Below are 12,688 nucleotides of genomic sequence, written 5' to 3' on the forward strand. Positions count from 1 at the left end.
AAAGGAAGGTGTGGTAAGAGGCCACGAAACTACTGGGAAATGTTCTTCAAGAAGAGCTCGAAGACGTAAGCATGTGCAACAGTCAGGTACTCCATTGGCCGATCACGAGCACAACTGGGCAGGAGTTGGACAGGTATTACCACCAAATTGGGAAAAGCAAGCTCGCCAACATCACGATTGCATAATTGAAGGAAGCCTGCCAAGGCCAAGCACGAATAGCACCGGATGAAAGCAACGAGTAAACATGCCAGTCTGCACCCAACCTGGAACATGGGGAGAGGGAGACAGGGGAGAAGGACAGGACCTGCCAGCTGAGTTGGATGATGGGGTTGGGGGGTTGGGGGGGGGTGCGAGTAGGCAGCTGTGATGAGAATGAAGTTTTTTTTCTCCATTGTAAAAGCCTTTTTTAGCTGCTTGCGCAGCCCGAAACACTGGAGCTTGTTCTTGATCATACCCTTGGGGTAGCAGGCCGTTTTGGGGCCGAGATTTTGTTTTTGGGGCGGGGGGAAGTTGGCAACTAGAGAAGAGACGGAGGGTAAGGGGGGGCGGGGGGGCACATGGGAGACCGAGCAGAGGAAGCAAGCTGAGGAGGAAGAAGGGTAAGAGGAGCAAAAAGAGAGCGTAAGGAACGAGCAAAGAGGTGTAAGTTGGAGTTGGAGGAGGGGCAGTTGGGCAGCTTCGGGATGCCTAAAGCAGTTAGCGTGTCGATGGGCGGGCGGTGGAGGAAGACGAGGAGGAGCAAAGGCTACGGGTGTCTGCCGCGCCGCCGCCGCCGCCGCCGCCTATATTCTATGCGGTTGATTAATTTATGAATTTATTTATTTGTTTGTTTGTTTTTTGTCTTTTGTTTCACTTTATTTTCTCTGCATTTTTTTTTCTTTCCAATTCTCCAGCTTCTGCCCGCCGCCCTGGGTATAGCTGAACCCCGCACCCTGCCTTTGCCGAAGTACTGATACCTGGCTGAACAGTCTCACGCCCTGCTTCAATCTTCTCCTCCCACACACCCACCAGTCAATCCATTCCCCCCCGCAAAAAGATGCTCACCACCATCCACCAGTCACATCAACCATCTCACCAACCCATTATCGTTGTAGCGGCGTTCTGAAAAACGACGAGGCGTCCACTAGGCCTCGTCTGCCTCAACGATGTTGCAGTGCCCAGTCTTTTGAAGGATTGATGGGCGTTGCCAACTACCCCATTTATGCAATTGGCCGGCGTTCAGCTTCGGCCAAGGCGTTTGCGAGCAACAAGCCCATCGATTCGGCAAACGAGAGCTCCCATCTCGATGCGTGACTACTAATAGAATTACGAATGGTCCATCGCTACACGTCGTTTGTGCAATTATTACAGCGTGGCGCTCGTCGAGCATGCCCTCACGTGCTGTTGTGCGAGGCAAACACTGTTGCCACTGACGGACGAAGCTTTCCACACTGACCAGGTTTTGGTCGAACTGGTATGTGGAATGAACCGAGCTGCTCGCTGCTATTCTTTTTTTTTTTTTGGTCCTCCTTTTCCGTGTGCGTGTGTCTGACCAAGTCTAACCAGTGCCGGTTTCGCTTCCTCCACATTGACTGTGCAACCTCTGCCAGCAGTGTTTGCCCAACAATCCGTCCGGCACGTGTGCGACAAGAGCAACATGGGCCTGCCACCATGCAATAAGACACGGCGATACCGCTGCTCTAGAATCAGTAGACCTATGGACTATCACACATCTTATAAGTCGCCAACTCATCCGGCTCAGCTCCGGCAGGCTTGGCAAAAAGAGCAACGGCCGTCGACGCCACTTGATCCGGCTTCCCCGCCGTGGTTCCTGCAATGCAGCTGCAGTGCCGCCTACCACGCAGCCTAGACCGCACCGGACAGAGACGTCTATTCCCAACTGACAGCTTTCATCGAACCTCGCGCCTCAGTCAACGTTCTGGAACATCTACCCAGTGGGGGACAACCCCGTCGTCTTGCTTCCGATGCTGTGCTGCGACAATGCACTGGCTACTTCTCTCGACGCTAGAGCCGAAAGTAGCCTTCCGAGGCAACATCAACTCCACAGCCTCGAGGAACAAGCTTCCCACGGACCCAGGACCCCTTTTCTGCTGTCGTTGGGCACTCGTTGCTGGCCCTTCTGGTACATTTGCTCTGCTTTTTAGTCCTGTCTGACTGCCCCAGTCGCTCACTGGTAGTGCTTGCAGCGAGCCCCCAACCACCATCGGATTTCTCAATCCGGAAAAGACACCTCTTCACGATGGAGGCTCTCTCTCGCTTGCCACCCAACACTCCGCTACCCTGTGTTCTCTCACTCATCTTTTTTTTAGCCGACGCAGGGCAGGTCACGGATCCTTCTATGCGTCCCATTTTCTTTCCACCTTTTTTTTCCCTGCTCTCCTCGTGACCAAGCAGGCTTATGTCCGCTGTTTCACCTGCCTTGCCTCGTATGACTTGCTTGATATTATCGTGACCAGGAATAATGATGAGTGCCCCTGAGTGAGCTTCTCTTCGATATGTGCGACCGCGGCGAGTGAGCCCGACCACCAATTGCTCATTCTACAACTGCTGCAGGATTTCTACAGTGGCTGCAAAATATTTTACACTAGTTACGAACGATGGGCCGCATCAGTTGGAAGGAAGCGAGTCTCCGAGGTTACCGTCCTGTAACGCCAGGCTAATAAAACCATAAATCGAGTGCAAATTGATCCTATGAAGCTCCTGGCCTCACAGTAGCCACGGCGGAGGGCAAATCGTCAGGACGAACCCAGATTGGCGCATCGTAGCCGCGCCGACCCCATTACCTTTCCGTGTCTCTCATGGATTATGCACACCGGCATGCGCAGCCTTCTTCGGAGACAAATTTAGCATCTCCGATGAAAGCCAAGTCAGTCAGTAGATCCATCCGGGCAGCATCCGGTCGGATTGCAACTGCAACAGCAAGTATGTTGGCTTGTCAGTATCCCCTACACCGAAGCCAGAAAAGACAGTGTGGCTGGCTTCGCTTGCCGAGAACAGGAGAAACTCACAGCCTGTTTGTTCCAAGACACATTAGTGTCCCGGATTTTGGGGCGATTGTAAACGTGCGTCCCTGGTCCGGGTCCGAAAAAAACACAAAACCAAGCTGTCCTTGTGAGCAGATTTCTGTGGATCGTATATCAACTGGGGCCTGCCGATGGCACGGAGAAGCTTCCCGGGGCCCAGTTTCTTTGCATAATTTACTCGGTATACGCCCTGAATCCCTGTGTCGGACCGGACTCCATGGAACAGAGAACTTGCGAGGTGAAATTCCCATAATCCACCATGGCTGGTCAGGTGGCGATGCACAGGCATAGGTAATAAATGAGCAAAGCACACTGGCAGTAGGGTTTAAACAAGGGCTCACTAATTTTCCTTCCCTTGTTAATATTTATATGCCATTAAAAAAACTACAATCCTCGCATCATCCGGAAATGAAAAGTCCGTCCGATTGAAAGGGTAATCCGAGGTGCAGCAGGTAGTCAACGTTGAGTCACGAAACGTCCTCGAGCCATCAATGAATGGCATCTTGTTGGCGCGAACAAGGCTCATGCCAGCCTAATTGAAGAAATCCAATACAAAAATCAATTCGCTCACCGCATCCTCAACATGCTACTCTGACTCCCCATGTAGATTCTCTTCCTCTAGCATTGCTGCCCAAAATCATCCCCTATGTAGAACCCCCTGCATTGCTGCCCTCTCTCTTTTCGTTTGCGTATCTGAAACAGCCGCTGCCACTAACAGGGGAAAAAATGATAACACAGTATTTTTTTTCTTTGTTAATTCATCTTAAACCTTATCGTCGATCCACTGATACACAGTCACAAATGTCGTGTACACCATGGCGACGAAACCACCGACCATGAGCACAACATCCAGCGCCTTGGCCCAGCCCTTTTCGGCCGCGCCCTTGTAGTGCATGTACGCGGGGTAAATGTACACGAGCGGCACGCACGCGAAGCTGCCGATGAGGGCGACGAACTTGTCGAGGTCGCTCGCGCCGACGATGCTGACGCCGACGCACAGAGCCATGATGAGGGAGCGCAGGCCGTTCTTCTGCCACTTGATGGCGAGCGACTTCTTGCCCGTCGCGCGCTCGCCAAAGAGGGACGTCTCGATGATGCGCACGGCGGGGAAGAGCTGCACGGGGTCGCCGGCCAGCACGGCGACCGAGTAGAGGAACTGCACGGCGTTGACGAGGGCCGAGTCCTGGGGAAAGTTGGAGATGATCTGGATCTTGGTGTCCTCGCCAAAGGTGGCGTAGCAGAGGGCGCCGACGGACGTGAAGATGATTGTGATGAGGAACATGACAAAGTAGAGCAGCGGCCCAAAGTGGTGCGGCTTCTTCATCGACGACTGGATGGGGAGGATCAGGCCGATGCCCTCAAAGGTGAAGATGGCCGAGCCGATGGTGAGGGGGAAGTCGACGGGGTTGAAGTAGCGGATGGGCGCGGGCCCGCGCGTGGCGAGCGCCTGGATGTCGTAGTACCAGATGTAGACGAGGCCAAAGAGGATGAAGACGTCGGCGATGAGCGCGGCGAGGCCGAGCTTGGAGATGTTGCGGATGAGCGCCATGGGCACCAGCGGCACGAGCTGCAGCGCGATGAGGGCGGGCACGCCGAGCTGGAAGGTTCCGCGGCCCGGCGTCACGGCGTCGAGGAACGCGTACAGGTTCTCGGCGGTGAAGATGAGGCCCGAGCAGACGAAGCCGAGCTGCGAGAGGGTGATGGAGAAGAGGATCATGCTGCGGAAGCGCGGGCCGACAATGGCGGCGCCGAGCTCGCCGTAGCCTCCGCCGTAGCGCGCCCGGCAGTCGAGCAGCAGCTTGAAGCAGACGCTCGTGATGAGCGACACGGCCACGAGGGTCATGCTGGAGAAGACCATGCCGCCGTTGCGGAACGCCTTGGGCAGGAACATGATGCCCGTGCCGATGAAGGCCTTGAGCAGCGTGAAGAAGGTCTTGAGCGTGCTCGCGTCGCCCTCGCGCGCCAGCCGGCGGACGCTCTTCTTGCGGCCCAGCGAGGGCCGTCGTCGGGCGGCGATGAGCGGCGAGGCCTCGGTGGGCGCGCCGTCGTCGTCGTCGTCTTCAATGGCGGACTCGTCCTCGTCGTCGTCGGTGTCGTCGAGGTCCTCGCCGGCGAAACTCCCGTACAGGTCGAGAAAGTCGACAAAGTTGCGGGCAAAGACGGGCCCGCGCGCGGCGCGCCGCTTGCGGGCCTCGTGCAGCAGGTGCTGGCGGCGGAAGCCGCCCGGGACGCGCTGCTCGTGGTACGAGAGGTCGTCGGCCGGCTGCAGGCTGGGCGACGGCTGGTGCGAGAAGGTGTTGGCGCGGCGGATCGAGTTGGCGCGCGCCTTGATGCGGAACATTTCGCGGTGGATGTCGCCGCCCTGCAGCTTGAGCGACGACTCGACCACGTCCGAGTCCGGGCTCTCCCCTTCCTCGATGGGCAGGGAAGAGGCGGACGCGCCGCCAGCACCGGCACCGGCAATCGCGGCACCGGCGGCGGAGAGCGTCGGCGACTCGGAGCGGCCCAGCGTCAGGGGGCTCTCGAGCAGAGCCGCCTCGACCGGCTCGGCTGACAGACTGACCTGGGGGTCGGCAGAGTACCCGTCTGGCAGGTGGCGGTCAAGAATCTCGGCCGCCCGGTCCCTGTTCTGGCTGACAGGGCTGCCAGGAATCTCGGCAAACTCTTCCATGGCGGATTATGTGAGCGGAGAAGAAGGACTCTTGGAGTGTGTGTGTGTGTGTGTGCGTGTGTGTTGTTCTTTCGGACGGGACGATGAGGAGTGAATCGGTGGCGATCTTCAAGCCTCAAAAGGCTAACAAAGAGCGGAGCTGACACGGGCGATGCGGGAACAGGTCAAGGGGAGGAGGACGTGGGCAAACGCTGTTCCATTTCCGTGCAAAAAAAATCGTGTTCTAGAGAATTCAAAGTAAGAATGATACGGGTGCTCCGAGCAATTGTTGGGCCTGCTTGGGGGGCGAGGTCTGGCAGCGGTTCCCGACACGAGATGCAAGTAGTGAGAGAAGGAGAGGAAGAAGCGTTCATTCGGTCTGCATCGGTGCCGAGTGTCACTGTTTAAAGTGGGGGTCACGCGGCCGGCGACGGAGACGGGCCGAGTTTGGATTTGGCTTAACCAGGGCGCGCGGTAGTGAGCGTTGGTGCGACGAAGAGGATGAGAAAAGTTGAAAAAGAAAAATATATTTGATATGCAGAAGTTGAAGGCGTATCGACGCAAGCTTCAATGGTTTTTTTTCATGCTCGATTGCATGACTGTACGACTGTCGTGAGAGAGCCTTGGCACGCATATCACGATCGTGGGAGATGGATACCATGACGCCATGGAAATAGATGCCAAGGCCCACATGTAAGCTTTTGTTGCTTAACAGCAAGTATGAGGAGCAGGTGATCGTCGTACTTTGAACTGATCACCGTGCCACTTGGTTCGATTACCTAGTGCAGACTTGAAGGTATTGGAAGTGCCAATTGCTGAACGACCAGCCGCCTCGGCCTCTGCCCAAAGTCCTCGCTGAGCCTTCTCTCTAGGCTCGCGCATCACACTCTGAAAATCATCCAATCACTTGGGTTGTGAATCTTACTAGGTATGCACAAATAACAATTTAAGAGCAGGAGGGAGTCTACTATGCGGCAGGGATTAACACCAACAAAAAATTCTACTGTAGGGTAGCTCGGAGCCCATGCCAAAATCAACTCTGGACGCTCCTGTCCGGCAAGGACGCTATGCTTATTGTTGAAATTGTCTACCACATGGGCTGTCGGCGCTAGAGTACATGTAGAACCGAATAGCACATGTTCTTACTGCAGTAGCTAGGTGGGCAAGCACAAAAGTTCTATCGAGAGCAGCTCTCCCCTCATTTCAAGGGAGGAACCCTAGCGCTTGAATAGTCCACCACGTTTCCATGGCAAAATTAAAGAGGCTGACTGAAACAAAGGAGACTCAGGCACCAGAAATAATTGGAAAAGCCATCTTGCCCTGATAAATTTTTTTTAAAATCACTTGCGAGGGAGAAAGATGATGCTATTGAGAGCCTTGAGCTCAATCATACAGGAGGGCGCGGGGCACTTGGCATAGAGGTCATACTATTTTGCTCGTATCATTTGTGAAGGGAAATGTGAGGCCTAATAGAGACGTGGTCTCAGTTGAGTACTCCGTATACTGTATTTCGATATTTTTGGTACCTCGCTGGGTCTTGTCACTTGTGAGCGTTCAGAGAAGCGCAGAGCGTGGCTGCGCCGCTCCCCCTTGGCTGCTCCTACTAGAACGAGGTTGTGGCATTTGTACTTGACGAAGTACAGAAAAGAAAAGCCGACTGACTTGAAACTGGGCGTAGCGAACACTCCACTGATGCGCCTGATTAAAGCAACGGGCGTGCTACGGGCTTGGCGGCACAAATAGAAGTTCTGAGCCAGTCGCTGTTGCGATTTGTAGCAAACGATGCAAGGAGGGAAGCATGGCATATTAGGACACACATCGGAAAGAAAAAAGGAAAGTAGTGGCGCACCCCAAGCGTTGCGCAGGGTAGCAACGAAAAAAAAAACATCCTTGTCTAGCTCGCTTGTCCAGTCTAGTCAGGGTGGTGGACGTTGGCGCTCGGCCTCGGCACCTTGCTGGAAGCTGGTTGCCATCTTATAGGTGTGAGAGGAAAGGTGAGAATTTAAAAAGTAGTCCGTAGAAAATAAGGACGCCAAGAGAGGTTTCCGCCTTGATAAAAGAATGAGGAACGGGCTCGACTGCCGGCCGGACCAGGATGCGGTCTTTGGCTATTGCATCTCAATGCAGAGGGAAACGGCATGCCAACACAGTCAGATATACGGAGTAGGTAAGATGACGTTCAAAGAGACCATACAAAGATAGACAGGTCTCGGTTACCACGGTCTCAAGTCCTTCGTCGCCATGTCTTGGTTGGTGGTGGGGGTATACACGCGGCCGGCGATATTAGTACAAGTAGGGTGAAGCCGTCGACGGATTGCCCGTCTATAACGTGCTATCCGTCGACTCACTGCAATGACAGAAAACGAATGGGACCAAGCTAACAATATTGCAATCGCCGAGGCACCCCTTGCTTTTCATGACGACTGAGAGAAGACTTCTCTTTGCGCTGGCTAGACGTGGAAGAAGTGTCGGACGATGAGACTGCAAAATGACACGACTTGAAAGAATTCCTGTGTGATGACGATTTTGCCATGGTTTCAATGATGCATGTCTGGCTCGCCGCTGTGCTGTCTCTTGCGATGCGTACCAGTACGGCAGTACCAACTCTTCGCTGCGTGGAATTGTTTCGGAAGTGGTTGGGTATGACCCGACACCCGAGTCGGCGGGACGCTGCGTGAACAATGGCCACAGCTGGACAAAGACACGGGCGTGATAGTGATGATGCATGCATGCATGCAAGCAAGCATGCACGCGTCTCGATGAGCCAATTTCGACCGCCTCTGGATGTTCGAATCGGCATCTGCATAGACGCTCGGGGACTCGAGCAGACTGCGGCAACCAAGTGCCACTCACTGTGCTGAGGGGAGAGGTGAATGCCTGCGAGGACCGGCAGATACGGCATGGCGGGGACGGACACCGGCAGGTGGGAGGTTGCTGGAAGATGGAAAGGATGCGAACGACGATCCGAGCTTGATTCGGAACAGAGATGAACTGACGAGAGAGAGACAAGAACCCCTCCCCAGAAGTTGGTGGCCCTGGTTGCAGTGGGCCGTCGGTTATGGAACGGGGTCAAGATGGCCAAAGGCGAGAGAGGCTAGTTAACAGCCGAGAGCGCTAATGCAGGTGCTTTTTTTTTCAGCGAGCTGGAAATTAATTCGAGGTGCTTGGTAGTTAGTAGAGCACAGGAGATTTCCAAGGGAAATAAATGGCAATTGTGTAAGTAGTAATTTCCTCAAAAGCCCTCCAGTGATGGATGACTTGTCAGGCTAGATGACGCGCTGGAGAGGACGCATATTACGGCCTGCTTTTACCCAAGGTAGTCATCTTGGATACGGATAGAACGATTCGAATTGTGACTTGCCTAGCTAGTCAATTCCGCCCTAGAAAACAAGCCCTCGGGCCGCAACTAATAATAACAACTCAAGATCTTGCTTTTCCTGTGCGAGCAATCCATCGCCCCGCTCCTCCACAGTGGCTTCTTAGCGCCACCCGCTTTCTCCTCCTTCCCAGCTCCCTCGTCTCCTTTACATCGCCTTTGGCCTTCCCTCGCTGCGCCCTTCTTTCAGGGCCCGGACGACCTCGAATGCGCGGTCACATTCTGACCAAACAGCATGAGGCCAGTGCCGTTTTTCCTTGTCACTTCTGGGAAAAAACCAGCTGGATACGCGGACCGGCTGTGGTCCGGCTTCCATACGACGCCTCCCCTTCTGTCATGACTCAGCTCGGATTGCAGCATCCGCTGTGATGCTGATTACTCCGTACCTTGATGAAAATTGTACGTCTCTTTTGAATCGACTGTCTCATCCAATTATTCAGCTGCTGACGTCGAACAAGGCTCTGCTCGCCCGGTGTTGCGTTTACTGATAGGTCTCGTCCTCAGCTTCCGAGCTGCGACGGCGCCTCGTGCGTGTCGGTTCCCTCTTGCGGCCACGTACTGCAGCCAAAGTCAAGGGCAACAAAAAGGTCAACCCAAGACATCAATCAACCCTTTATTAGCCACACCGGACGATGCGCAAGCACAAAAGGAGCGCCCACATGAAAAGAACACGACTGGCTGGAGCATCGAGTGGCGCCCCGCACGTAACTGGAAGCTATCGGGCTAGTGTCGCCTACTGTCTCTCTTTTCTTTCTTTTTCGCAAGGGGCCGGCCAGTCCACCACCACACTACTTACTGAGCGAGCACAAGGCTCTCTGCGGCGGTGGCATCCCTTTCAGGTCTCAGACGAACTGTCGGAAATATCCTACTATTGAGTCCCGACTTCGAGACCGCCGCTCAGACATATCACCAATACGTCCTACCCTGCCCAAACTAATGGCCGTATTTGGCTACCCAGTTCACTCATTAGCCGAGGGCGGGTCTCGATATGCAAGGTTGACGTGAGTGTCCTGTCGCCCTGGGTCCTGGAGATAGTCTGGGCTGCTCACCATGCGTCTACAAGCAGCAGGCGGCCAGCTGCCGAAGATGACCAATTTCGTCCATCCCTGGAGGACGAGCCACAAAGATGAGGCTGCTCACCAGGTATAAAGATGCACGCCCCTCAGGTCTGCTGCTTTCCTTTCCTCACAGCCTCGACAACTCATCCCACCCAGTCAAGTCCTTTCCGCAGCTTTTGCTTCAGGCCTTTACCGCGCCAGTCACTCTTTACACTCGCACATTCCTTCTTTTTTTTGCAACACGATTGGGATAAACAAGATGAAGTTCCTCACTGTCGCCGCAGCCGTTTTTGCCAGCACCGCGCTGGCCGTGCCCACCAACCCCAACAACGGTGGTGGTGCCTGCGTCCCCAAGCCTCAGCCCGGTGGCGGCACCACCAGCTCCGGCCCCGGCAGCAACCCTATCGGGACCAGCACCAGCGCTGGTCCCGGCACTCAGACGACCGGCCTCGTCACCACCACCCGTGCCCCCAGCACGAGCACCAACACCAACCCTGCTCCTCCTGCTACCAGCACCGGCTACCCTAGCCCTGGCGGCGAGTTCCACTGCCCTGCCGGCCTATACAGCAACCTTCAGTGTTGCTCTACCGATGTCCTCGGCCTCCTGGACATTGATTGCGCCAACCCTAGCCGCCAGCCGACTTCTGGTGACGACTTCAGAAAGATGTGCGCTGCTGTTGGCAAGGGTGCCAAGTGCTGTGTTCTTCCTGTTGCTGGACAGGATGTTCTCTGCCAGGATGCCATTCCTGGCGGCGGCAACCCTCCTGGCGTTGGCAACCCCAACCCTCCTTCCAACCCTCCTTCCAATCCTCCTTCCAACCCTCCTTCCAACCCTCCTTCTGGTGGTGAGTTCCACTGCCCTGCAGGCCTCTACAGCAGCCCCCAGTGCTGCTCTACCGATGTCCTCGGCCTCCTGGGCCTTGACTGCGCCATCCCTAGGAGCAAGCCGACTTCTGGCCGTGACTTCAGGGATATCTGCGCTGCTACTGGCAAGAGTGCCAAGTGCTGTGTTATCCCTGTTGCTGGACAGGACGTTCTCTGCCAGGACGCCATTGGAGCGCAGTAGAGGGAGACTCGAAACGTGTCTTTTTTAGTCAAAAAAGTGACGGGTTTTATGCGCAAGTCTTGTATCATGACGCGTGGATTATGAAGCGGTTTTGACAGCTCTTTGAGGGTATATTTTTTTTCTGGAGAGAAGCAAACGTCTTCTCCATACACGTCTGCTTAATTATCTTCTTCTTCTTCTATACAGTATAGACCAGCCGTTGGCTATTTGGACAAATGCAATTTTTTTGATTCATTACTTTTTCTTCCTCGTCCATGATTGAAGATGATGTGTCTGTGACATGTGCTGGCTATAATTGGCAATTTCTGCTACGAGCTTGTATTGCTACTGATTCGTGTACTTGACGTAAATTGTTTATCCAGTCACCTCCGAAATGCAAGATGTTTACCGAGAGGTTCAAATACAGACCGGGTTCGAGCATCTTGTGGCGGAAAAGGTCGAGATGCATCTGGGTATGTGGACTGCGGCTCGCTTTGTATTAGGTTTTGTCGTACGTTTGGCAACAAGGCAAAAGATGAATTTTCGAAACGTGTTTATGTACCTCTCTCTCTATCTCTGTGTATACTGGTTCTATCTTTTGCCGAGTGCCGTCGTGAAGGTGATGGGAGTTTCCATGTTCAAGGATGGTTGATGGCATATCAGCTCTTGTCGTGAGGCGGTCCGGAGACTGGAAAACAGACTGCGCGGCGCGGGACATTGTAGTTTTACTTTCATGGTGTCATTTTATTAGCTATATAGATTGGCACAAGTCGACACATGTAGTCGAGAGCGACGGAGGAGAAAGAAAAAAAAAGAAAAGTGGAAAACCCCAAGAGTTGGTGGTAGTCTTTGCCAGCTTGTTGTTTTCTACCAGTATTCCTCTTGGCGAGGCTTTCACCGGGCTCGAGGGTTAGGGTATTGTGAAGGGGGGAAGTGCATTGTGTGCTGCATCAGGAGATGATGCATGGACAACGAGCTACTTATCAGTACGTAACTTTAGGGTTACAGGGGAGGAGGAGAAGAAGTACGTAGGAGAGGAAGCGGGGAAGAGCGGGCCGCGGTTTCAGCAATTCATGGTGTCTAGCGCTGCGATTGCCTGATTGTTTCGAGAAATGGCCGCATGGCAAGTTGGGTTGAGAGGGACACTCGAGGATCCCTCCTGGGAGCTGATTGAGGACGATAGACTGTGGGCTCCAGGGGTAGCCCTCAAATCGATGTTTTCGCTCGCGGGTAAAGAATTGGAGATGACGAATATTTTCAGAGCAGTGTTTCGCCTCGAGCCGTTTTTCTTTTTCCTTTCTTCTTCAATTGAGTGGCTTACTAGGATGCTAGGGAGTTGTAAAGTCACTAGTTTTCACAGGCCACGGCAAAGCGTGAAAGAGGGGGCCGAGAGGCAAACAAGCAGCCCAGCCAGAGGAGAAGAGGGTGAGGGGGAAGAGGAGGAGGGGAAGGGGGCGAAAGAGGGAGGGAGAGAGGAGGAGGAGGAGGAGATGAGGAGATGAGGGGCACAGCACCACCGCCTGATTGTGACGCAGG

General features: G+C 54.3%; 2 protein-coding genes across 2 annotated transcripts; one reads left to right on the top strand and one right to left on the bottom strand.

Annotated features, from left to right (window-relative positions):
- Nucleotides 1–3,786: 3,786 nt before the first annotated feature.
- V2A60_000354 (transmembrane amino acid transporter protein-domain-containing protein) lies at nt 3,787–5,694 on the bottom strand (the record flags this gene model as incomplete). Its single annotated transcript, XM_083251725.1, has 1 exon — nt 3,787–5,694. One exon carries the CDS (start codon nt 5,692–5,694, stop codon nt 3,787–3,789), a length of 1,908 nt encoding a protein of 635 aa, XP_083107851.1.
- Nucleotides 5,695–10,366: 4,672 nt separating this feature from the next.
- On the top strand, nt 10,367–11,173 carry V2A60_000355 (uncharacterized protein; the record flags this gene model as incomplete). The annotated part of the gene is made up of 1 exon (XM_083251726.1): nt 10,367–11,173. One exon carries the CDS (start codon nt 10,367–10,369, stop codon nt 11,171–11,173), a length of 807 nt encoding a protein of 268 aa, XP_083107852.1.
- Nucleotides 11,174–12,688: the final 1,515 nt, after the last annotated feature.

The sequence above is a fragment of the Cordyceps javanica genome, chromosome 1, assembly GCF_051103115.1.
Source record: "Cordyceps javanica chromosome 1, complete sequence".
Lineage (NCBI taxonomy): Eukaryota > Fungi > Ascomycota > Sordariomycetes > Hypocreales > Cordycipitaceae > Cordyceps > Cordyceps javanica.